Here is a 26,199-nt window from a genome sequence, read left to right as displayed (position 1 = left end):
AGCCCTTTGAACAATTCCTAGGTTTACTCTCGATTGTTCATCCCTACGACAGGCAGATAACTGAGAAGTATCCTACGAGTGTCAAGCCATATGATGTGGTGAAATTGCTCAATACTCATTGCATGACCAATTCATGACCCATGCTCTGCAACGTTCAGGCAACTTTTGTGCACGCTGAAATGCCTGTTTGATTCTGCCGAAGCATACATCAGCTCAATGTCGAATGAACACCATTGCCCAATTCCTGCCCTTCCATTTCCTTCACTTCCTGTCGCAGTGCTACTCCATCAATGTATCAGGAATCAATTTGCGTGTCAAGTTTGCTTAATGTGATGCTAAAGATACATTCAGATTTATTGCATTGATGGTTCGCCCATTGCTCACCACTGACCTCTCCCTGCTGTCAATGTTCTTTCATTCTGGTTGCAGATAATTGTGTCCCATTCTTGGTTAATGCTTGAGGACACTGTGAGGGTTCTTCTGCTTTCTATTTATGTAATGCCCCCAGTCCCTGTGCATTCTTCTCTCAACAAAAATTTCAATAATACTGCTTAGAAGATGTAACATTGAAATGGTGTGTGAACCGGCGACTTATATGGCATTGCCTGATACATGCTAGCAGTACCTTGCATTTGAAGAGAGAACTAGAGAACATCATGTGAATACCTGACAATGATTGTTCCTTCCAGGGTATAAGAGGGCAATATTTGGGAAATTATTTGAGGACCAGGGGATAGAATGCCAATGCATATACAAAGAAAACATATTGGGTTTCTGACTGTTTATTCACCTTGCATTAAATGCTGTAATGCACTCTATGTACTAGATATCCAACACTTTATGGTTCAGTTGAAGTCGTTGGAAGCAGCTGTTAGACTATTGTATGATGGTGTGGCTTGATTCCCTTTGACATCCATGGGTCCTTTCCTCTAACTGACGCTGCCGGTGTGACTTTCAACAGCTCCAATGGCTTTAAAGTTACAGAGTCCTACTGTACCCCAATGCAATCCAGATTATCTGGTGCAATCCATGCCTAGCACGTCCTTCAGGCCCCAGACTCCCCCCCCCCCTTGCTTGATACAACTTACAATTCATTGAGTTGGACAGTAGGTGTGACAATAAATAGGCAGAGGTGGACCCTCTGGCTTTAAGTATCATTGCCTACCACAGTAGCTTCTATTTTCAGCTAGCCTGCCTTGAAGAGGGAAGGCGGAAGGGGAAAGATGGAGAAGAAGAAGAGTCTCCTGATCTCACCTGCTAGTGCTGCATCAGTGTAATGGTATAATTGCAGTGCAGCAACCAGACTGGTGAGCTTGGGGGCAAAGTGTGTAGATTGGCAAGCTTGAACCTTTTGCATGGTTTTTCCAGAAATGTCCATGCTTGTTGTGAAGTATTTTTCTGATCACTCTACGCCATTCCTCCTAAACTAACCGACACGGATACATTATAGTGGCCATTGTGCTGCAGGCCTTTCATTCGGATAAAACGCTAGGCCATGGTACTCCTGAATTTGAAGCTGGGGAAGAGGTCTAAGAAAGCACCACCTCCTGGCCCTTTCCAAGGTTATGCACTAAGCGCCCTAAGCTCCGCTACGGGATCCCTTGATGCCTATCTGAAGTCAATTTCAGGGAGACCTGACGAGCAAATCTCAGAAAAAGAAATATGTTATGCAGGGAACAACAATATGGGGCTTTGGATACTAGCAGACTTCCACTTACACTTCAGACTCCTAGTGTAGCCACTGCAGCCACAAATATGATTGGAGACATTGGGGAGAGTGGCTCTGTTTTGCTGCCAAATTGCCCCAGCATACCTACCTAGGGCATATGAAAGGGTTACATGGCATCGTCCTCTATTCTAGTCATACATTCCTAGACCACTAGGAAGGATATTACAGTAGCGGACAGCATTATTTCTGCAGTGTGACAAGCTTGCTCATTAACCTCTGATCAATCAGATTCAAACTTACCTTCTGTCGCTCACTGCCGTGAGCTCGTTGGGGATGCCATGATTCTGCTGAAGACCACTTATAAGGAGTGGATGGATGGAGAAAATCAAAGGGCTGTGACATGGCAATCAGGCTTCAAGGCTGATCTGGTCGGTATGAGGAGTATGTTTGAATCCTTAACTGATTTATGAAAGGGTTTAAAATCATCGGTGATGAATTCCCTGGTTATCATAGATGACCTTGGTTGTACTATGGCAGCAAAGTACAGCATGTAGTCATCCCCCAAATTACTGACAATCTCAACTAATCGCATCATTGGGTCTGAGTTAGTAGGGAACTAGAATAAGAATTTGGTTGCTGTTAAAATACAGCCCCCTGCATGCCACAGGGTAAAGGAAAATCAGACTCCTACCATGGCATTGTCGAAGATGAACCATCCTTTTATTCCACTTTCCCTCCCACAGTAAGCAATTCCTCTGGTTTGTATTCGGTTTCATTTGGATCCTTTCCCTGTTAGTGTCTCAGAAACATAGGTGTTGCTAACTAACACAGTTTCTCATTGGATGAAAACAAGAACACCAAGGGATATACTAATGGCATGAAGGACTTGTTGGGTGGGTTACGGGAAGAAAACATTTGATGGGGATTGCATAGCAGTCACACTGTCCAATCCATTTGTTCTTTAGTATGTGCTGCACTCTATGTTGACTTCTAATGTTTTTCCTAGTAAGAGCAAGGTTGAACCACTGTCCTTTTTTCCCTCTGTATCGAACACTGGTCGTATTTCATTGCTTCAGCATTCTACAAAAATGAAGACGACTAGAGTGGAAAACATGAGAGCGATCTCCACCCTAACGGAAAAGAGAAGGAAGTCAATTCCTGACCATCTAACCCTGGCATTGTCTAACAAGACTGACTATCTGAATACTCCACGGTCTAACCTATGCATACCACCTTCTACAACCAGGGTTTAGGTTCTATTGTCATTGGAGGGAGTAGGTTGACTCTTTGTGGAACTATCTCAGCTTCCTGACCAGCCAGTATCTGATAGCTTTCAGCATGACCTAATACAAACTGCTAATAAATATAGCTGTGTTAATATTACTTATTGAAACAAAAAAGGATATAAAGTTTGATGTTCCAGATATAAAAATTAAATTGGCTCTGTATGATATCTTACACCAGGAAACTTGGGGAAATGCAGTGATTGAGTTTGAGGGTTATGTAACGTTTCAATTGTTGGCCTCCTAAAGGGCCCGGGCCGCCGATTTAACAGTCTGGCTATTTTGGTTAAATCAGCTTTTGCTCCATATATTAAAACTGCTCTGACCAACTCAAAATGTGTTCAGTTCTTAGTTTCTGTGAATGAGAAGGGATACCCATTTGTTTCCTTGGGTAATTTTGATAATAGTACATCAGAATGCAACCCCAACCATCTTTTATGAACCTATGTAATATAATGGTCTGGCTTACTGATCCCATTAAAGAGGGACCTGAATGGCTGGTTTTGGGCGGGCATTTCAAAACTAAGATTGTGAAGGGACCTGATTATGTGTTATTTGATGGCGATGAGGATCAGGTACTTAATATCCCTCAGCCTGAAATGGTGGATCCCGCATGTGTTTGATGGGTCTTATGCTTTCTTCTCATCTTCTTGGATGGGGATTGAGTATGGTCAACGGGAGACATCAAATGTTCGACCAGGTGACTACATGGTGCATGCCCACCTGGGTTAATCCACCATTGACTAGTTTTGTTTGTCAACATGAAAATTGAGTTTTCTTTCCGATTTATATAGTGAGCATTTTGCCATTAATGTGCAAGTATCCTGGCAGGTATAAGTACTAACACTCTGGTTTTTCCACACACTAATAATGTATCACTGGATACATCCCAAAAATGATTAGATGAATGGAGGAAAAGGGCTCTCAAAATTTGAGGAATGTTATTGCATCCAATTATTATCTCTTTATTGTTGTTCTAAAGATTCCCACCAAATGTGATTTGATTTTGCTGCATTATCCTACCATTATGTCTCAGATATGAGGAATATTCTTTTGCCAAGAGTCTGCCCATAATAATATTGAAGATAAGGCCTTATAGTTTGACCTGAACTGCTGCAAGGCTAAAAAGAGGCATTCTCTCTTTTAAAATCTACTAAAAGTAACAGAACATTGATTGCTCAGGTTTGTACGGAATATAAAAGAACTTTTGTTGATAGGAAAACATCATTGGATGTATAAGCTTGCGATTAACTCCCTTCAGCTGCTGCCCAAAATAATTAGAGTGTTCTGTGATATGGTTAATTATGGTCCAGATCATCTTGAGAAACGTAATAAAATCTCAGCTAATGTTTTGGATTTGACCTGGGTCGCACATTTTAGTAACCTTTAGAAGGTGTATGTCTTTCGGGCTAGCAATGACTCTCTTCCGTCTACTCTTCTTGAACACTCTATAATGTTAATAGGACTTTGGAAGAAGTAAAGCCAAAACTTTTTAATCAAAAAATGGGTTGAAGTCCTGGGATGGATGGTGTTTCCGCGGATTTAAATAGAATTCAGAAAGAATGATAAGCACACATACTTAAAATCTTTTTTAACGCATTCTTGGAGAGCAAGAGCTTCCCAGATTCCTGGCAGTCGGCTATGATAGATGTTAGTCCACAGAAAAAAGGCCCTTGTCACCTGCCTGACTCTTACTAACCCCTTTCTCCTTTGAACACACAAATATTTGGCAATGTAATTGTTGCTAAATGAATACGTGGACAACTAAAGAGAACATCCTTTCAGAGTTTCAACTTGGGTTTAGGGAGGGTTTGGGCACTAATGTAGAGACATTGGCCCTCATTACAACTTCGGCGGTAGCCATGCCGGTAAAAACAGCAGGCCCGCCTGAGTTGTGTTTTTTTTCCGGCGCCTGGCTTTAGGGAATCACTGGGGCATTACAGCACTGGAAAATGTAACTCCCCATTCCCATCCGAGTCCCATAGGACTCAATGGGAATGGGGAGGACGGAAGCACTGGCACAGTGTGCAACAGTGCCAGTGCTTCCGTCAAAGTCTGTGAGTGGCTGCCATCCTGCCCACCAGGTAGGCAGCCGCTCACAGACCTCGGAGTGTGCCGGTCCGGTAACAACGGTGCTGGTACGCTTACCAGCACTGTTGTTACCGGACCGGCACAGTCATGAGGGCCATTGAATCTCTATTTGATGGTGGCTAACTCGTTGTGGTTAAAAAAGGAGAAGATCTACCTTGCCTTTATGGACCTTAAAATGGCCTTCGACAAAGTTAACAGGTGTAAACTATGGCAGTATTTACGAGGTAATGGGAGGCAGAGTAAACTTGCTAGATCAAAACAGACATTTCCCTATTTCTTTAGCCTCTGGTAACACCCACTTGCCCCCTCTGCCATTCCTGTACGGCCTATATTAGTGTGGGTGTAGAACCTCCATTCATGACTAATCACCAACCGTATTTACATTCCCCTTTGCTTGATAACACTGAGACAAGGAAGAGGATAGGAGTAATGAAGATCACTAGAAGCAGAAAACAAAAGCTGTGTTCTAGTTGTTGAATAAGGTTAACAGGTGCTGGATTTCAATGCACCACACCTGGAGAGAAGCAGAGACTCACCTTGGTGAGCCATTACCATCCTCTTGGTCGGATTTCCTGTTTTTATCTGAGGCCAATATTGTTTTGGCCACTATGGGCCTTAAGTCTTTCTCTCCCGCGGATCCGATCCCGCCTGGCATATTGAAAGAAATCATCCCACACATTGCCTCTGTGGTGCCGTCTGCTGTAAATCTTCCTTTTTCCAACAGCTTTATTCCTTCTTCCCATAAACACGCACCGGTTATCCCCCTTCTAAAATAACCTAGTTTGGATCCATCCCTTTCTTCTAATTTCCATCCTATTTCACTTCTCTTCTTTTCTATGAAACTTCTGGAGACTCTTGTCACCCCTCGTCTTTGCTCATTTCTCAAGGGTTCTGGTTGTTTGGATCCTTTCCAATCTGGTTTTAGGCCCAGATGGGTGACAGAATCTGTGCTAGTGTTCAATGATCTTGCACAGATTAAAGATCAGGGGAGTATCATACTTGATCTCGCTGCTGCTTCCGACACCATTGACCATACCATCTTGATTCAGAGACTCCCGCAGTTGGGTTTCTCCGGTCGGGTCCTGGACTGTTTTATTTACTTTATTCCTGGCCGCTCGCAATCTCTCTTTCTATCCCCTTTCATCTCACCATGTCTTCCTCCTACCTGTGGGGTGCCTTAGGGCTTGGCTTTTTCGCCTTTTCTTTTTAATGCCTATATTCACCATCTTATCACTCTTATTCACTCATTTGGGTTTCGGCGTTACTCTTACGTGGACGACACCGAGATCCTGATGTGGCTGGACCTTGCCTTCCCTGATACAGCTGATCGCTGCTGCTCGTGCTTTTCCACCATTTATACTTTGATGGGCACAGGTTGGCTTCGGCTTAATGGCGATAAGATGGAGGTGCTCCTAGTGGGGGCCCGTCTGACTCTTTGCCATGGTTAGATGATTTGTGGACTATGGAGCTTGGCCTTCTCCTGCCTCGGTTCTTAAAAACTTGAGCATAAAGTTGGCTGCTTCCCTTTCTCTGCTGCCCCAAGTGAGTGTGGTCTGCCAGTGCACCCACTTCAAGTTGCAGGTTCTTTGGAAAGTATAGGCTTTCCTTACTTCCTTTCTCTGCCCGGTTGTTGTCTCCTCCCTGATCTCAGTGTCGTTTGACTATTGCAATTCTCTCTATCTGGCCCAACTGGACTACCTTGTTCATTGTCTGCAAGTTCTTCAGAACTACGCAGCCTGTTTCTTTACACTGGCTGTCAGTTGTCAGCAGGGTAAACTTCATGGCCCTTTGCATTGTGCATCAGGCTTTTTATAAGACTGGCCTGGAATATCTGCAGCAAAGGTTATTTTGCAATGTCCTTTCATGCTCAATCCGTTCTGCTACTAGGCTGTGCATTTTTGTCCTCCAGGACAGACGTTCCCGAGTGGGGGGCTGCTCCTTCTTGGTCTGCGCAGCTTACTTGTGGAATGTGCTCCCTCTAAACCAGTGGTCTTCAAACTTTTTTGGCCGGGGCCCCCCTGAGCAAAATTTGGGCAGGTCGGGACCCCCCAGAAATGCCAAATGAACAGTCTGTATTGCGCGCCATCACCTGCTCCCATCACAGTCGCTGGGCTCCCTCATCCCACTCCTACCCAGTCCCTGGTCTCTCCCCACCCCACCACACACCCAGGGCTCTCCCCACCCTGCTCCCACCACTATCCCATGGTTCCTGCACATCCAGCTCCCACCATAGTCCCTGGGTTCCCCCCATCCCGTTCTCAACACAGTCTGAGGGCCAGTGGCAGCTGGTGATTTTTTTAAGTGGAGGGGCATAACTATTTCCCCCAAAAATGCCATAGCGACCGAGCATAGTGAGGGAGCCCAAACCAATAAAAGAGGGTTCGGGGGGGTTTCCTTTTGTGAATTATTTTTAAATAATGGGTTAAAATGTTGCATTGTAGAGCATACTTTTAACAAAAAAATGGGTAAATAGCCTAACAGTTTGCAATTGGTGCTGGGGGGCCCAGGGGGCAGGCATGACATTTTTTACTGGACATCTATGATAGATGTCCAGTAAAAAGATACCATCTCTGTCCCCTGGGCCCCACTGGGACAAACACAATCAACATGATTATGTGTGTATGCAAGGCGCTGCACATTCATACAGCAATCACTCTATCATTCACACGAGCATCCATCACCATACACTCACTCATAACATAAGCATACACACATCCATACACATGTTTAAATAAAAACAATGAACATAAACATACCTTCTGCATTGGCCTGCGTGTGGGTGCTGAAACACCCTGCTCCAGGCTGCTCTGTCCGTATGTGTGAGGAGGCACAGGAGCTCCCACTCGGACATACAGACATGCAGTGCCCCAGCCAGCATTTCCAATGAGCTATGCAATGCTGGTGAAGCAAAACACCCCAGCACTTGCATGGCTCAGTGAGCATGTGCGGCTGGGGAACTAAACTGAACTGTCAAAGGGAAACAGTGTTCAGCCAGCCTAGGAGCACTCCATCAGCTGGAAAAAGCAGCTGAGGGAGTGCTCACTGTTTCACTGGGCTGCTCCTTAGCTCCTCCATAATGGGTGAGGGGCCACTGGGTGGGCTCCCCCTCGCCATTATGGATGAGCCGCCAGGCTCAGACTGGCCTATAGGGCAATGCCTGTACCAAAAATGTTAAATGCTAGTGTAGGCCAGTCAAAATGGGCCACCATTTTGGCCAATGTGGACCCGTTTGATGAGTTACTTAACTATGTAGTTAGTAATTTTAACCATTGTTGCTGAATATATCACAATTTACTTACATTTTAACACAAAGCACCCCCGTGGGTACTATTGAAACAGTGGGCCTCATTACAACCCTGGCGGTAGCTGTGCCGGTAAAACTGGCACGGCTGCCGCCAGAGTTGCATCCTGGTCCGGCACCTGCGAATGGGCAATTACCAGGTCATGCCGAGTACGTGAAGCTGATGATTGCCCTTTCGCGGATGCCGGTACCAGTAGATCCCCATTCCCATTTGAGCCCCATAGGGCTCAATGGGAATGGAGAGCTGGATGCTCTGGCACCGTTAATAATGGTGCCGGTGCATCCGACGAGCTGTGCTCGCAGGTGCCGCACGGCCTGCCAGGTCAGACCTGGCGGGCTGTGAGGCACCCGTGAGCACAACTCGTACTATGGCGGTACGGTAGCACGGTGCCGGTAGCTTACCGGCACCGTTGTTACCGTACCGCCATAGTTGTAATGAGGCCAGTCTGTGACTAAAGGAATGAATATCCACTTACAACTGCGGGCCACTTTTTCCTTGTTGCCTGAGACAGTTTCATGCTTCAGCCCGACCATGTAATCCACCCCTGCTCATTTCTTCCAATCTAAAAAAATATATATTTATATATTTTTTTATATTTCATGATGAGCTCTCAGGGCCCCCCAGGGATGCACCCGCAGACCCCTGGGGGGTCGCGCCCCACAGTTTGAATACTGCTGCACTAAGCAGATGCTGAAGACTTTTTTGTTTTTTTCAGAACTGCCTGTGTGAGATCTCCTTTTTCTGCTGTCTCCTATTCTCATGTTTTTTGCCTCAGCGCCTTCATGCCCTAACTTGTGTATGCTATAAATACTTATAATATAACATTATAACATAACTTCTCCTGATGTTGGTCGGGATACCAAGGTAGAGCAGGCTGTTCTATCCAGTGAAATCTGGCAGCGGAAGGTTAGCTGTGCTTGTGCCACGGACAGCAGGAGCTTTCAAGTGAAGAAGAGGGCAAACCGGGAACCAGAGAGCCAACAGGACGCTCTCCCAGCTGGCAAGCAAGCAGTAGCAAGAAGGGTGTGATGCAAGGGATACCGAAGCTGCCGATGGAGAGCTGTAGGCCCAGAGAGAGGTTGGGACACCGGGGCACTTCATGGTAGAGGCTGTGTACCGTTGATGAACCTGGTATGCCCAAACAAGGCAGCTGGGATACCGGGCGATTGAGCAAAGAGACTAAGACTACTGAAAAGAGGTTGCTGAACCAATATGTAAAAAGTATAATTAAAGAATCTTGGAACTGTATACAAGAGACAGTGATTACTGATGAGAAGTGTGAGACCGAAACCCGCACCCAATTACTGATCTAAATAAGAAAGTCCTGGCAAGAAAGTAAACCAGGCATACAGCAAGTCTGGGACCCACAACGAAATAGCAAAAAAAGAAAGTCCTGCAAGGAGAGTAAACTAGGCGTACAGCGAGTCAGGGACCCACACCCAATCACGATTGTTGAACTTGAGAAAAGGGAAAACATCCCCCCAAGTGTGAATTGTGGCACTATGAAATCTTTGAACCATGGTAAAGCTAAGATCTGGGGTCTGCCCCACTTGAGGAAGATGCGGTCCACCTGATCCTGCTGAAGTTCCCACTTGTGGCAGGAGCGCAACTCCCTGCTGAGGGAATTGGCGATGGTGTTCTTAACTCCCACCAGGTGACAGGAGATGAGCTACATTTTCTGGTTGACAGCCCAGTGGCACAAGTCCTGTGCCTCTCTGGAGAGCACTGGGGATTGGGTGCCTCCCTGCTGCTTGATGTAGAACATTGCGGTGGTGTTATCCATGAAGTTGCCCTTCAGGGATGGAGGGAATCCCTTGAGGGCCCAGAACACTGCCCGCAGCTCCAGGATATTGATGTCGAGATCCTTCTCCTCTGGCAGCCACAGGCCTCTGGCATGCAGACCCCATCTGTGGGCTCCCCAGCCCTCCAGGGAACCCCACCACCTTATTGCCCGACGGAACTCCTCGTCAAAAGGATTCTTGTTTGCGAAGCTTCTGGACAGTTGTAACCAGCAAGCGTCCAGGAACTCCTGAAGAGATCACACCCGTAACCTGCAGAGCCAGATAAGGTAGATGCACAACAACATCATGCCGAGCAGTGACTTGATGGTCCGCACTGTGTAAGACTTTAGTAACAAAAGCCGTTGCACCTTCTCCAGTATGGCCGCTACACTCTCCCCCAAGGGTGACACCAGGCAGGAGACCATGTTCAGCCTGGCTCCCAGGAACAGTGCATTCTGAGATGGTGTCAAGCAGGACTTTGGATAATTGATGGAGAACCCCAGGTCTGTCAGCAGCTGGACGGTCCTCTCTGTGTGTTCGACGGCCACTTCCCTTGACTTGGCCCAGATGAGCCAGTCATCTACTATCCCCTGTAGGGGTACACGTGTATCCCCTGTAGAAATAGATGGGCTGCCACTGGTGCTAGGCACTTTGTAAACACCCATGTCGCTGACTTTAGGCCGAAAGGGAGGGCCTTGAAATGGTAGTGTCTTCCCTGTATTATGAAGCGCAAGAACTTCCGATGCTTCCTGTTAATGGGGACGTGGAAGTATGCGTCCTCCAGATCCAGCGATGTCAAGAACTCTCCTTCCTCCAGTTGGCCGAGCATGTGCTGCAACGTGACCATCCTACATTTTTGGGACTTGAAGTACTTGTTGAGGTACTGCAGGTCTAGAATGGGCCTCCAGCCCCGGCCTTTTTTTTGACTAAGAAGTATCTGGAGTGGGCCCCGGAGCCCCGGAGTCATCTTGAAACTAGCCCTATTGCCCCCTTCCTCAGCATGGCCCTTACCTCCTGCAGGAGCTGAGGAATGTGCTGCTCCTGCCAGGTCACTGGAGGGATCCGCTGACACTTTTTGCTGAAACTCCAGGGTATGTATGTGGGTGAGAGCATCCAGCACCCATCTGTCGGTAGAGATCTTCTTCCAATCGCTGACGAATCCCACCAGCCGGCCTCCCACCAGGGTGCATGGGTGGGGGCTGTCATCCAAGCAAAATCGGTCCTGCTTCAGTGCCTGCGTTCCGCCTTGGGGCGACAACGCCACTGGCCACCTCTGCCAAAGCCTTGGAATGGCCTCTGTAGGCCTCCGGGGTGGTGGACCGGGAGGGCTGATGGCACGACAAGGAACCTCCACCAAAACCCTTTGTCAATCTGCCAGACTTTCCACCGGAAGTGTGAAAGGAAGAGCAGTGCTGTTGAAGAGTGCCCAGGGCACGAGCTGTTTCTGTATCAGTCTTGATTGCCTGTAAAGACTCATTGACGGTCTTCCCGAAGAGGTTATCCCCATCAAAGGGCATGCCCAGTACCCTTGTTTGGACCTCCTGACAGAAACTGGTGGCTTTCAGCCAGCCTCCACTCCACCCACTTGTCGTTGGGTAGGAACTTCAGAATGGGGGCCAGTTTGTACCACAGTTCTATGTCGTACATGACCAGGATCGCCAGTGTGTTGGCCGCCTTGACGGTTGATGTGACTGAGTAGATGACCCTTCTCCCCATGGCATCCAACTTCTTCCCCTCGCTGTCCGGAAAGACGGAGGACGAAGATGAGGTGTTAGATGATCTCGTCCTCACAGCCACCGATACCACCGAGCCCCGCAATGGTTGTGACAGTAGGCACTTAGGTGCAGACTCTGGCACCCAGTACTCTTTCTCCAACCTATCCCGCTTGGCTGGGGCCGTGGCCTGATTCTTCAATAGAGCCAGGTCCTCCGCCCAAACGTCATCTAGGAGGGGCACCGCCATGATGGTGTTCCTTTTGGCCTTGCGCCTCTGGTAGAGGAAACCTTCCTTTTTGGTCTCCTCGAGCGTCAGCTGGAAGAGCTCGGATGTTCTGGTGACCATGGCATGAAACAACCCCTCCTCATCCTTTGGGGATGCCCTCAGCTGTGGCGATCCACCTGCGGTGACGATGTTGTTGTCATCGTCCATCATCGCCGTGGCCATCCCCATGTCTGGGTCCCTCGGGAGAAGGAACATGGTGCGCATGTGGAGGTTGATGCAGTGGTGTTGGATGGCACTTCTGCTTTTTTGCCAGAGATTGATCCAGGTCCACCGGGTCCGAAGCCATCCTTTTCTGGGTTTCCGTCATCAACGTGTGCAGGGTTGAAAAGGATGTCCAGCGATACATCACTTGGCAGAGTTGGAGCGGTAGGTCTATTAGGCCCCACGCATTAGTCGCCATCAGCGTTTCTGGCCACGTTGTCCTCCACGTCCTCGTGGATCGTGTTTATGGACTCCTGGTCCTCCTCATCCGACGAAGAAACATCCGTGCCTTGGAGTATGGCCTGCCCTGAGGTCTCCTCGCTGCCCCCTTTTTTTGCATCCTGAGTGGTTGTATTCGGGCTTAGCGAAAGCATCACCTTTTCCGCTGTCTTCTCCACCGCCCTGGCCTATGCTTCATATCGGGGTAGGGATACTCTGGGTGCAGTCGGGGCTACCATCACCGGGTCAGCCCCTTTGGTATTCATGAGAGCGGCCGTCACCGTCTCGATTGTTGATGACTATTTTTATTGTGCCGTCTGGGCCTTCCTGGGCAAGTCCTTGCACCCTAAGCCGGGTTGGCCGATTTCCTCTTTGAGGAGGAGCTGGATCGATGGCTGGAGATGAAGGCAGATGATACGGTGGGTCGCGCCCTGCACATCGCAGGACCTGCTTATGCAGCGACCCGATGGAAACTGACACATGGTGCTTGGCCTTGTCTTGTGCGCCCTCAAAGGACTTAGAAGCCCACTCCTTGGAACGGCCGGTCCTGGGTGAGGCATGCCCCTGCTTGGGGCATGGGGCAGAGGCCTTGGCGCTGAGCCATACTGCCAGTCTATTGTGATGATCCTTCATGGGGTCCTTGGTGAACCTGAGGCAGATTTCTCAATCTCCTTCTTTGTGGTCCGGATGAAGACAGGAGAGACACTGAAGGTGTTTGTCCTCCACAAACACGTTCTGCAGTCCGCAGCTGGAGCAGAGCTTGAAAGGGGAGATTCCCTCTTTCTTCTCTTTGGACATGGCCGGGAGTGCAGAGTAGGCCCGATGGCCCAAACCTTGATTATCCTTGCCCTTGAGGGGTGTCAAAATGTACTGACAAATGGATCCCGGCTTGTCTGTCGATGGAGAGAAAGAGCACACAAGCTCTGTTTGACAAAAATAGGACTTTTTCTTGAAAAAAGTAGAATAGCTCACGGAGCAAAACTCGAGGACTCCCAGCACTTGAACGTGCAGTAAAAATTTGAAGATGGCTGCAAAAGGAGGGGTTTAGGGAGAGGGCAGTCATTGGCTGGGGCAGTATAACCCAGAGTACAGTGATTGGTTTAGAGGAGAAAGACAGTTTGTAAGTGAAAGTGAAACAGTTTTTTATTTTACTGAGGATTCTCGGTCTGATGACAGGGAATATTCATGACCATGTGCATCCATGCCAGACTCCATGCTGGAGAAGAATGCGTTTTAACGTTAGTACATAATTTTCAAACAACGTGCTCAACATCCTTGATGACGGCCATCCTTGCCTCCTAGTTCTACTCGGCCTCTCGGACGCTTTCGACACAGTAGCCCACCAGGTGCTCACGGACACCCTACATTGGCACATGGGGATCAGCAACCTTGTCCTATGCTGGTCCAAGTCCTACCTTGCCAACCACCAGGAGTTTGTTCAAATGGACTCCTCTAGATTGACAATGCTACCTGTCACCTGTGAAGTCCTGTAGGGTTAAATCCTCTCCCCAGTGATCTTCAATCTATACATGGAGCCCCTGGGACCCTTCCTATCCACACAGAACATCAACATCCACCAATACGCTGATGACACACAGCTGTTCCGCAAGATCAACTCCCTTAAGGATATCCACAGGCTCAAAACCTTCCTCTCACTGATCCAGCCTTGGATGTCCAGTGAATACTTAAATCTCAACCCCTCCAAGACCAAATTCCAACTCCTCACCAATAACACAGGATACTCAGACATACAGACCTGGCTATCAACCATGAACCGTGAGGCAGGGCTCAAGTCGAGAGTGCATGCGGGTGGACAGAGTCCCCCCACTTTTTCAGAGGGCACCTTGATTTGCTAATTTCTGGTGACACTACAATCAATTGGTAAGTTAATGAGCCCCTCCACTTTTTTCACTGAGGACTTCATACCCTATGGTTCCACATCGACAAACATCTCTCCTTCAAGACACACATAGCTAAGAAACCTCAGACAGCTCAGTATCATCTCTCCCTCCTGTGGAAAGTCAAGCCCTTCCTCCCTCCAAATAGCTTTAGATCCACCGTTCAAGCACTCGAAAACCTCCCACTGCTCTCCCTTATACCCCTGAGAAGTGTCCTACACGTAGCTTCACGCCTCATCAAGGGTCTGCGCACATATGACCACACCACCCTGGCCCTCATCGACCTGCACTGGCTCCCACTGCACGCATTAATCACTATTAAGTCTTGCTGCATCATCTATAATACAGTCACCCTCAAGTCACCCATATATCTCATAGAGAAACTCAGCATCTCTGGCGGGCAGCGCACCACCAGAAGACATGACACATGCAGACATAAAATTTGCCACTGCAAAAAGGAAATGACTAGAAAACAAGACTTCTCTACCTACGCCCCAAGACTATGTAACCTCCTCCCCATCAGTATCAGACTCTCCCCCACGCTCCGATTCAGAAAATAACTCAAGACCCACCTCTTCAAGGAGTCTCTCCTCCCCAACACTGAGGCCATCACGTCACCCCCAGTGCCACCTGACTCACTAGACACTGTTCACCCCTCTCCTCCCAGCCACCCTGTACCCCTCCTCTGTGCCTCTCTTTATCCTACCCCAGCTGTTTCTCTGTTCTGTTGTTAGCTCTAAAAAGTGCTCCATTGTTTATCTGTATTGTTGGATACCTCTGTAAAGCGCTCTGTTGCTTATCAAAGCTAGGTCCGCGCTCAATAAATACAACAATAATAATAATAATAATAATAATAATAATAATAATATTAATAATAATAACAATGTATATTCTACATACTACTTGTACCCATGTTTTATTTGCTTTTTGTTTTATTTGTATTTGTATGTGACTTTATGGTAAATCTTTTTATCGAAATAAATCTAATTGGCTGACTGACTGACTACTGTTTAAGAGGCAACTAAAGCCAGTTTATATCTGTCCTATTGTGTCATTAAATTCAGTACACATGTGAGTGCTTGTCTGGAAGTCATTCATAAATGCTCCACTCACTGATAAATTAATAAGAACAATGTACACTCATATCATATTTACATGAATCTGCTATACTCTCTGTTGCATATGTTGAAAAGGAGGCATTAGTCACTCCAGCTCCACAGTTAAAGGCAGAGAAAGGAGCATGGCTTAAGTAACTTACTTCAAACTGGCACTTAAAGCGAACTGCCAAGATTCAAACAGTGGAAAGGATGTTCACTACTTTAAACAAGATTTTCCCTAGGCTCAAATGTCTGGTAAAGAATGTATATGCCAATGGGCAGTTGGAAACCAACTCTATGACTATTGATAGTCTTACTCCAGTCTCCCCTTCCTAAAACAAGAGTCTGCAAACTTTGGGCTCTGCAGATCTTTTAGGCTACCACTCTCATCAGCCCTGGCCTGTGTAGATAACGCGAGCAATCATGGTAGCCATTGTCCTACAATTCAGAAATGAACTTCCGACCCACCTCTTCAAGGAATCTCTTCACCTCACCACTTATGCCATCACAACGTCCCTCGCGCAACTTGACTCGCATGACGCTGCCCGCCCTTCTCCTCCACGCCACCTGGTACAGCTGGACCCATCCGCTGTGCCCCTCTGTATCCCACCTGCAGTATATATGTTCTGTTGTCACTTCTGAAAAGTGTTCTGTTATGCATCTGTACTGTTGTATACTGCTGTATAGCATTCCGTTATGTATCTGTATTGGTGTATACCTCTGTAAAGCGCTCTGTTGCTTCTCGAAGCTAGGTCCATCTTCAATAAATACCATAATAATAATAATAATACCTTGAAATAGTTCTAATCCTTTCTAGAGGAAAGGACTCAACAGGCGAAGCTGCCTTTCTGTCCCCAGTGCAACCTGTAAACTGTGGTGTACCCCAGGGATTGCCTTTTTCTCCACTACTTTTTAACCTGTATGTTAATACCCTTTAAGACATTTTTATCAAACACAACTCATGCGCCAATGACACTCAAGTTTACTGTGATAAATCCCAGGATATCATCTCTGTCTCCATAGGGGGAGCCCCTTCCCATGAGGCCAGGGTGGTGAGGCCGCTACCTGATAGTCCCCCTGGGGGTGGTACTCAGCGGGTAGATTTTATGGGAAGGGAAACCCCCTGTCGGACCTGTGATGACCATATTGGGAGAGTGCGGTATCCCTGCCAATCACCTGATCCTAGACTGCCTTCCTAAAACCCTGACAACAACCCCCTCCCTACCTTTGCCCTAGAAAGTATTGAGACTATGACGAGCATAAACGACCCAAGGGAGACCAAGGGTAGAAATACTTAGACGAGGAAGAATAGGGAGGTGTTGATATACTATTGACAACCACTGTGATGAGGGAGAAGCACAGAGGCATGAGGATCACTTTTGAGAACCACAAGGAACAGTCTAGTGGTTACTGGCTTCTGATTGGTCCATCTAGAGTAGGAATAGAGGAGGGAAACCAGGAAGTGTTGTCAAGCCCTCCCTCGAGGAGCCAATAGCAGGGAAGTTGTTAGCTGCTGAGAAGGGACAGTGGGCCGGTCCACCCACTAGGCAGAGGGGGAACCTTTGCCAGTTTGCAAGGAAAAGGGAAATGGAAAAAACTGCCAAATCCTTCACTGGCAGAAGAAAGCTCAGACCTTCCCTAGAGGAGCCGGGAGCTGGAGCAAGCTTTCGCATGAAGACCAGCCACCGGAAGGGACCGCAGCGCTGTCTGGGTGGCAGGAGCGCCTCTACCTGGTTGCTGGAGTGGAACCAAGACCACACCGGGAGAATCAGGCTTCTGGGGGTGAACCGGAGTAGAGGGAACCAAAGCCGTTAGGGCTGTGAGTGATTCCGGACAGCCGAGAACGACTTCGAGGCGTGAGAGACTGTGCAGGCTGGAAGCCATGAGCAGAAACAACCCACGGAACAGGGGTGAGCGGAAAACCCCTAGGGTTGAACAAGAAGGTGAAAGGGTCTTTTTGAGCACAACTGAGAATCACCCACAAGATAGAAGACACAGAGAAGCCCCAGGAGAGAAAAATGGGAAGGTAAAAAAAGACAGTATCTGTGATATTGGACATTAATCATAAGATCGGAGAATGGAATAAGGTCATAGAAGCAAGGAAGGCCCCCGTGATACGCATGAGGAGGGCCTATACATACATGGGGCAGAAAGGAGGTGTTGACGACAAAAAGAGGTGCTCAATCTTTAAATGGTGATAGTCTTCATCTTCCTCGGACCAGTACTTGGGAGGAGAAAGAACCAAGTAATACATTGGCCCTTTTCCAAGCCACAGTACCTTGGTGAAGAGCAAACCAGGTTGGCTGTGTCAGGAAGAGCAAATAAGGGGAAGAGAAAATATTACCCTTGACCAAGTTGGGCCAAGAAAGAATGAGCAAAATAAAGGAGATGATGGCTGGAAGGTTTAGCATTAATTTTAACCTCTGGCAGTGCTCTCGGCAACCCTCCAGGTCATCGTTCTTCACCTGCCAAGCCATTACAAAAGGGCAAAGACAATATGCAAATCAAGCTCGGTCCCACCCCAACAGGGGCAGTCCAGCTTGAACTGCTTGGTCACATCCCTTCTGCACGAGACCACAAGCATCCCCAGACATGTTTCAGCCTTGTTGGGCATCATCAGTGAGGAGTAGCTTGGGTCTCTAGGCCACGCAGAATCGGGACTCACGTGTGGCATCCCAATCCCACTCGGGGTGACTTTAGCAAAATAAGAAGGTGATGGCTGCAAGGTTTTGAATTAATCATGACTATGGGCACTGCTCTGGGCAACCCTCCAGGCCATTGTTCTTTGACTGTCAAGCCATTACAAAAGGTTAACGACTAAATGTAAATCAGTTCCCCATGGTGTTGTGCAGAAGGGATGTGACCTAGTAGTTCAGGCTGGACTGCCCCTTATGGGGTGGACCCAAGCCTGATTTGCAGATGTTCTTTTTCCTTCTGTAATGGCTTGGCAGGCTAAATCCACGATGGTCTGGAGGGTTGGCCATAGCTGTGCCAGTGATTATGATTAATTCAAAACCTTCCAGCTATCACCTTCTGGTTTGCTTTAGATCACCTTAATGCAACAAGAATTGAGAGAACAGAGATTTACCATGGTACTGAAGTATTTGTATCTATCCAAAAAATGCCAGAAAAAAGTGCCAAGCCCCCACAAACCTTCTATTAAAAAAAGTTGTTATTTTCATACAGTTGGCTAGCACCATCAGCAGGCACAATTAACAAATAAACCCATATTGTCTGTTTTAACATCATTGAAATGTGATGTCGTGTCATTTCAGCTGCAGCTCAGGATAATTTGAATTCTAAGTGTCTGATGTCTCGTGTTGCAGGCACAGGAGACGCCTCTGCACATTGCTGCTCGCATTCCGGATGGCGAGAAGGTGGCGGAGATGCTGCTGAAGTGCGGCGCAGATGTCAACGTGGAACAGGAGGTAACAGAATTATATAACGGCGCAAGGTAACAAGCTACCCCCTGCTGCTTTTTATATATTTATTTTAGGTCCGACTTGCAGCCAGAAAATTCAATAAACTGCATATGGATCTCCAATGCATATATGGAAATATTAAAAGCACAGTTTATTCATTTAATCAAAGACAGCATAGAGAACATATGAAACTCACATATTAAAGTGCAGGGTTAGTTTAGAAAATGGCAGATGTGCTATTGCTATATATTTTGTTCAGATTAATTACTGCGCTAGTAAAGAAATATATATTGGGACAGTGGTCATGTTTTCCCGCAACAATCAGTTAGACTTTTCAAGATTTCAAATGAGGCAAGAACGACCCTAAACAGGTTTTGTCACTCAATTACTAGGAAAACATTTTTCTTATTTCCATGCTCGCATTGATTTACAAACAGACAGAAAAAAGTAATAACCACTATTTCCACCGGGATCATACCATTACAGTGACTTAGAAATGTCACCTGGTACGAAAAGCGCTGTTGCGCAGTCCCAAAATTCTGACCACCATTACACAGAGTAAGGTGAGTCGGGGTCGCAGGGGTGTCCCCCGATCTCTTCAGTCGGTGTAACGGGGGTCGTGGGTTGCAAGGGTGTCCCCCGCCGCCGTGACACGGAGAGCGGGGAACATAGTTTAAGAAAAAGAGAGAAAAAAAGGACCATGCGGCACCAGCTCCTACCCACGTAAGTGGTTGGCGACTGATGCTGCAGGAGCTAGAGGCGAGTCGGCAGCACACTTCTGCGCCGCTGGGACCGTAAGTGGGGGGCAGCAGGTAGGGGGTTTCAGGCGAAGAGTGATCTATGCAATCGCCGCACCACGCCATATTCATGGTCGACATTACGGGTGGCGCAGTGATCACATAGATCCTTTGCCCCAGGATTGCTATTTCTAAATATCATGCTCTCACTGCTTATTTCGAACACAAGTATGTTTCTTTCATGAGATGTCGATACACCACGTTTTGGCCTTTTTCTGGAGATCTGCCCATCCTATGACGATCTCATGTTAATTCTTCTAGGCCTTCATCTGGACGAAGAATACTGCTTAAGTGTGAAATCCAATCTCAACGCTAACAATATTAGGTAGGGTTCATTCTAAAAATAAAAGACATGCATGGGCCTTATTACAAGCGTGGAGGTCCATAAATAAGGATGCCGGTCAACCCGTACCGGCACCCTTTCCGGACCGCCACACTACAACTCTTTGGGCAGGGGGCCGTTGTGCCCGGCAGGTCTGACCTGCCGGGCGTAACGGCACCCGCCCACAGAGTTGTCACGAAAGCAATGACACTGTTAGCAATGGAGCCGGTGCTTCTGTGTCCCCATTCCCACGGAGTCCTATTGGACTATTGGACTCCGTGGGAATGGGAACTTACACTTTCCGTCGCCTGATATCCCGGGTCGCCTGGACTTTAATGTCCTGGTGGCACCAGGATCTCAGGCAGCGGAAACAGTGTTACGAATCCGGCAGACATGTAATGAGGCCCATAGATATATTGTGGAATTGGAGATCTTTTAAACGGTATTATCAATCTACCATATTTTCTAGTCCATAGAGCTATCACCAACCTCTTTTTTGTGTTCCCAGGGGAGAAGTATTCTATTGATATAGTAGTTCCTATTTAATTGCTTCTGGCTTCGTTCTAAAAGAATCAGATTATTACAGTATTCAGGATTTCACCAAATAGTTATTACATTATAATTTCATTGCAAGGGAAAAACGTGTCACCACTGACCTTTATTTATTTAATAAAACACATGATGACGTTTCCTCCATTTTCATTTGAATTATGGGCCTCAAGCACCTGTTGACAAGATGACCATAATGAGTAACCCCTCTTCATTTAAATTCACATATTACGGCTTCTTTATTTCCTGGTTCTATACTACTATTTCATTCATATCTTGTCTTGTGTTATATTCAAACACAGTTTGCTTAAATGTGGTGTAATAAGCGATTATTCCAATTAAGCCTCCTGCGTTTCTTAACACACCCCATGCAAACAAAAACTGAAGCGATTGACCTGTTGTTATAACGGTAACTTAGAGAAGACAGGAGAGGGCAAGAGACTGAGGTGGCTGAATTCAGACCAGGTATATCAGTGATCCAATTGTATAATCGTTTTAATATGAAATAAAGCAAATGTCTTTCTTTTTTTTCCATATTTATTTTCAAGATTTTCAAATAATCAAACCATACATTACCAAAAGTTTAACAGAGTATAAAACGCATCACTCTGCATTACATAGGTAAGTAAACAAAAATCAATCCAAAGTATGTAAGAATATTAAAAAAACACAGACAACTAAATTCATTTTTACTTCTCACTGTGCATAAATACCTAATCAGAATCTTCCATACAGAAAATGTCAACACAGAGCAATACAAAAACACAAAGACATCTCGCAGACTGCACAAGACAGAACAACAACAGGACTGGGGAATCCTCAATCAATGCTCATGCACATTAGCCAATCGGAGTAACTAATCCTCAGACACACAGTCACCATATCGTATAAATCAGCGAATGGCGTCCAAAGAGCTAGAAATCTATCTTCTTTTCTCTGTCTCACAAACATCACCCGCTGAAAGTGCGATAACATTAACAAATCATGAATCCAGTTCTCTACTCTAGGTTTTTTCCTCGTCTTCCACACCATCACTGCAACTACAAGTGCTTTATCAACCCACTGTCCATATCTACGAGCAACCGCGCATCGCCCCTTACCTGATAAAAGCAACACCTGCATAGGCACCCTGGGAAAACTTATGGACAAGATCGCATCCAGTCTATCCAATATTCCCACCCAAAAGTCTAACACCCGAGAACAATACCATAACATATGAATCAATTATCCCTTCTCCTTCCCACATCCCCAACACAAATCATCACCAGCCAGCCCTAATTTATACATACGTGGTGGAGTCCAATTCAGATGTCCCAACACTTTCGAATGAATTAATCGCAACCTGAGATATAACCTACTTCTATACCCTACACCCAACATAGCTTCCCACTCCTTTTCCGTAATTTCACATCCCAACTCCTGTTTCCACCTCTCCAATACTTTCTTCCCAGCATCAATAGTCTTAGAACATACCGGCATCAGGTTAGTATAAGTGCTTTCCATCCGTGGCGACGACATGAGATACTCACCACCCGCTGATACCTCCTCCAATGGCCTTGCCAACATTGCCAATCTCTCATTCAATAGTGTTTTAAACGTCACAAATCTATTCAGTTCCCTACCTGTTAAATGAAACATCCTTTGCACCTCCTCGAATGACAATACATAACCATCCGTATCACATCCCTGATACACAAAATCCCTTTCAAGACCCAACTTCTCCAGTATAAGGATTTATTGGCAATTTGCAAGCTCGGATTAAGCAAAAATAGAGGCTCCATAATGAAGATACATATTCCCCTGAAAAATACTCAACCACCAAATGAAAACTTCTCTAGTTACAGTAATAGTCGGCAGTCTACTATCTCTCCCAGGCAGTTTTCCCATTGAAGTAATAGTATGCAACTGAAAACCGTTCATTTTACACCTTTCAATTAGCACCCAAAAGAGCTCTAGCCCACTCCCTAACGTGAAATAGTGTGCTGCCTTTTTTAAAATAAATCCTTTATAGTAATGTTCCAAGTCTGGATACCCAAAACCTCTGCATTTAGAACTATGCATCAAAATAAACTTTGGAATCTTTGGTCTCTTCTTATCCCCCCACAGAAAGTTTTGAAAAACTCGATCAATACTAGCCAGCATCTTTTTTCGAAAATTTCAAAGGCAAAGATTGCACAACATAAAGCACCTTTGGCAAATGTGTTTCTTAACGGATTTAAGGGAGTAATTTTACCAATGCCTACCCATTTGCCACTCCTGAATCTGGGGTTGTAAATTTCCCCACAGTGCTTCCTCCTATGTTGCTGCAGGAAGGGTTTAAAGCTTGCACATTTTCTGACCTACTTTATGATCATAAATGCTGAATGTAACATCTAACAATATTAATCTACTTAGTCTAGCAAGTTGGGCCAAGCTCAGATTTCATGCACGTCTGATCCCGTAATAATCTCCTTGTGTAACACTCTCAGGTATTGCTTCATGACTAAGCCTTTCATTTTCAATTAATGGATTATATTTACAAACACCAGAAGATTACACCTCAAGCTATTACTAATCACTTTTAGTTGAGAGTTATCTTGATGGACCCATTAATGGACAGTTAATAATTCATTTGATGTATTGATCAGACAGCATCATCGTCAGTGATGAGCAAGACATGGATGCTCTTGGTATCCTCCCTCCCGCCTCCCCCAGCAACAACAACAAATAAAGCTGTTAGAAACCTACTGAAGGTGTTGATGGAGCTGTAAAATCGTGGGTGTGTTCAAGATGAAACCCTACTTTTCCTGTGTTGAGAAAATCAAATGCCCATCGATTTAGCTCCTGAAAGATTCAGCCTTGGGGTGAACATGGAGCTGGGTGAGTAATGAGACCCTCTCACCATTCATTGCTTCCTCACTTAAAACTAAGGGTATTTTCACTCTAGCGTCAATCTCAAATCCCTTTTGCAGGTCCATGAACATTGCATGCATTGGTGCTTTCCACGTGGTAAGATATTTAGTAAGCCAAAGTTGTTAGGAAGATGATTTCCCGATAGTGAGAATATGTTTTCAAGACCACTCTTGCTGGCAGTCAAGTCTGTCTACCGGACCAAGACATTATTTTGTTCTATTCAGTAGAAACGTTATTTTTGGGTATTATATATTTTTTTACTTTCTAAAATGTTTATTTTCCTACTTGGGAGCAATCAAAAATATGTAAAAACTTAACATTTAAATTGTAAGTATCAAAGTGAAAACAAACATGCAAAATAGCAGACCCCAACCTAAAGATCAATGAAGATCAACATGCGGCCCCCAAAACACCACTCCCCTGATCAGTGTCAATGTTAAATCGAACAGACAAGTAACATTTAAGTAGTATCATTGAATAAATAACATTCAGCAACAGTTGCAAAAAACATCATTGTATGCAGACAACTGGTTGCAGTGCCCCAGATTACCTACAATAAAGCTGGTCTGTCTCACAGTTATTCTGTTATGGGAGGCGTGTGTGGAATCCTCATTGCAGTTCTAAAACTTACGTGATCTTCCAAACTTCCATTTCTGGAGCACTAGGAGTTTCTTACACTCAAAAAGGTCCTGGTCCACGGTCCTGCATATTTCTCCACGCTTGTCTCCTGGATGAAAAGAGCTGACAAGAGGCTGATCTGTGGCGATTGACCTGTGTACATCGAAGTCTTGGATCTTCTGGCTATTCGGTTTCCTGCAGCACTCTGAGGAAAATACAACCAGCTCAGAGAATGGTATCCAGGTGGCTTACGAGTTGATTGGTCCTACCAACTCAAAGGAAGAAGTCGTCCTTGAAGGGCTTCTCTGTTGAGATTACTTTGGTGATTTGGACCTGCAGGAGGGCTCTACCGGGCAAACCAACAGTCCGGTAGTTGCAGCAGCCGTCCTCTTCCAGCTCGTCTTCGCTTCTTTCGTTCCAGTGGTCGACTCTGCCTGTCATTTCATCGCCTGTAATTTTATCCCCCTGTCATTTTAACGTGTACATTCCATCGAAAATGCTCATTGTTTTTTTTTTTTGGGGGGGTCCCTCCAAGCTCCTCTCCCACACTTATTTTTGGCTATTGCCTACCCACCCAAACCCTTATCTGCCCTTTCCCAACCCCCCTAAAAAATTCGATGAGCACATTCAATGGAATGTGCACGTTAAAATGCCTTGGGATGAACATGCAGGCGATGAAAGGACGTCGTAACCTGTGTAACACACATGAAAAGATAATGCCTATGGAGTTCTCTAAAACTCCATAATCAAAAAACACAAGAGTAAAGCACACATCAAAATACATGATCGAGTGGGAAAAAAGGCTCACACTCGCTCCAGGTAAAGAAATCGAGTCCTCAAAATCCAGCAAAGTTGCTGGGGGTCTCTAAGGTGAAGGGAATTAGCACATTTATGAGAATTCTCCCTAACACTCGTCCCCCCAGACTAAGGGACAGGAGAATTTAATTCACCCCTGGATGAATATCCTTACTCCAGTCGGTCATACATTCTGGAGAGACCATCAGCATTTTGGTTATTACACCCTGACCTGTGTTTGATGGTAAAATCAAACCCGTGTAGGCTGATTGACCATCTTAACACTTTAGGATTTTTCCCTTTCATCTGCATTAACCATCTCAAGGGTTGGTGGTCTGTCTGAATCACAAAAGTCGATCCATACAAGTATGGTCTAATCTTCTTCACAGATTGTAGGGGACATTTTAATGCAAGGATATCATCTAACTGTATTTTAAATTATGTGGGCACCTGTGGGCATTGTATTGTGGTTTCATATTTAACCCACAATCGTACAGATGCTTAGGACAATGGTGGGCTTTCTTACTGTATTATTATGGTCTCACTAAACTAAATGACATTGCCCTGGTGATTTCTGGCACCAATTTACTAGGATTCCTAGGAATAGTGCCTCAACTATTGATAATATATTTATTCGCTACTCTCTGTTTACACGTGTAGTAGATCTGAAGATTGTATCCAGAGAATAAAGTGCCCACTATCCTCTTCACACTTTCTCGGATTTTGAGGAGCCCCGATATAGTTATGTTTTTATTGGTAATGTTGCCATTAATTCAGGCACCAATAGAGTCAGCTGGAGCTCTTACAATCTGGAACAGGTAAATTAAATGATCAACAATATGAGACGTAATTTGTTTGCTATCCACAATGATTGGGATAACAATGAATGTAAATATAAATGTGATACCACCTATATAGCTGGTGGACTTTGAACAAGGAATTACCAAAATAGTTTTTAATATCTCTTGTAAACGGGACATGCAAAAATATCTTAGTTCATAGGAATGTTAACCATCGCAACACTTTTGATAAAGAGGTATGTGTTGCTAAGAAGCTGCTTAGGTGTGATCTACGTCTTCTCAATAATAGCAATATACCTGCATGTGCATAGTTGTGGCTGTTGGAGAAAAGAAAGCTGCATGTCAAAAGTGGCTTAGAGCCACCTTTTGGAAATTTAACATTGAACGATGGCAAGCATTAGTTGTGTATTCTGGTTCTCAAGGACTCTCAATCTTTCTGGAAAATTCTCAATAATATCAAAC

The 26,199-nt window shown here is 45.7% G+C and overlaps 1 protein-coding gene across 3 annotated transcripts in view; it reads left to right on the top strand.

Annotated features, from left to right (window-relative positions):
- Window positions 1-26,199, top strand: part of LOC138497955 (serine/threonine-protein phosphatase 6 regulatory ankyrin repeat subunit B-like) — a 759,106-nt gene that overhangs the window by 396,352 nt on the left and 336,555 nt on the right. For all 3 annotated transcript variants that reach the window (XM_069621713.1, XM_069621714.1, XM_069621712.1), the window contains exon 11: window positions 18,869-18,970. In XM_069621713.1, coding sequence (XP_069477814.1) covers window positions 18,869-18,970 — 102 coding nt within the window. The remainder of the gene's footprint in view (window positions 1-18,868; window positions 18,971-26,199) is intronic.

The sequence above is a fragment of the Ambystoma mexicanum genome, chromosome 5q (genome assembly GCF_040938575.1).
Source record: "Ambystoma mexicanum isolate Mex_15411 chromosome 5q, UKY_AmexF1_1, whole genome shotgun sequence".
NCBI classification, from domain to species: Eukaryota; Metazoa; Chordata; class Amphibia; order Caudata; family Ambystomatidae; genus Ambystoma; species Ambystoma mexicanum.
Note: the sequence above shows the minus strand (reverse complement) of the source record. Positions and strands in the feature narration are given on the sequence as shown.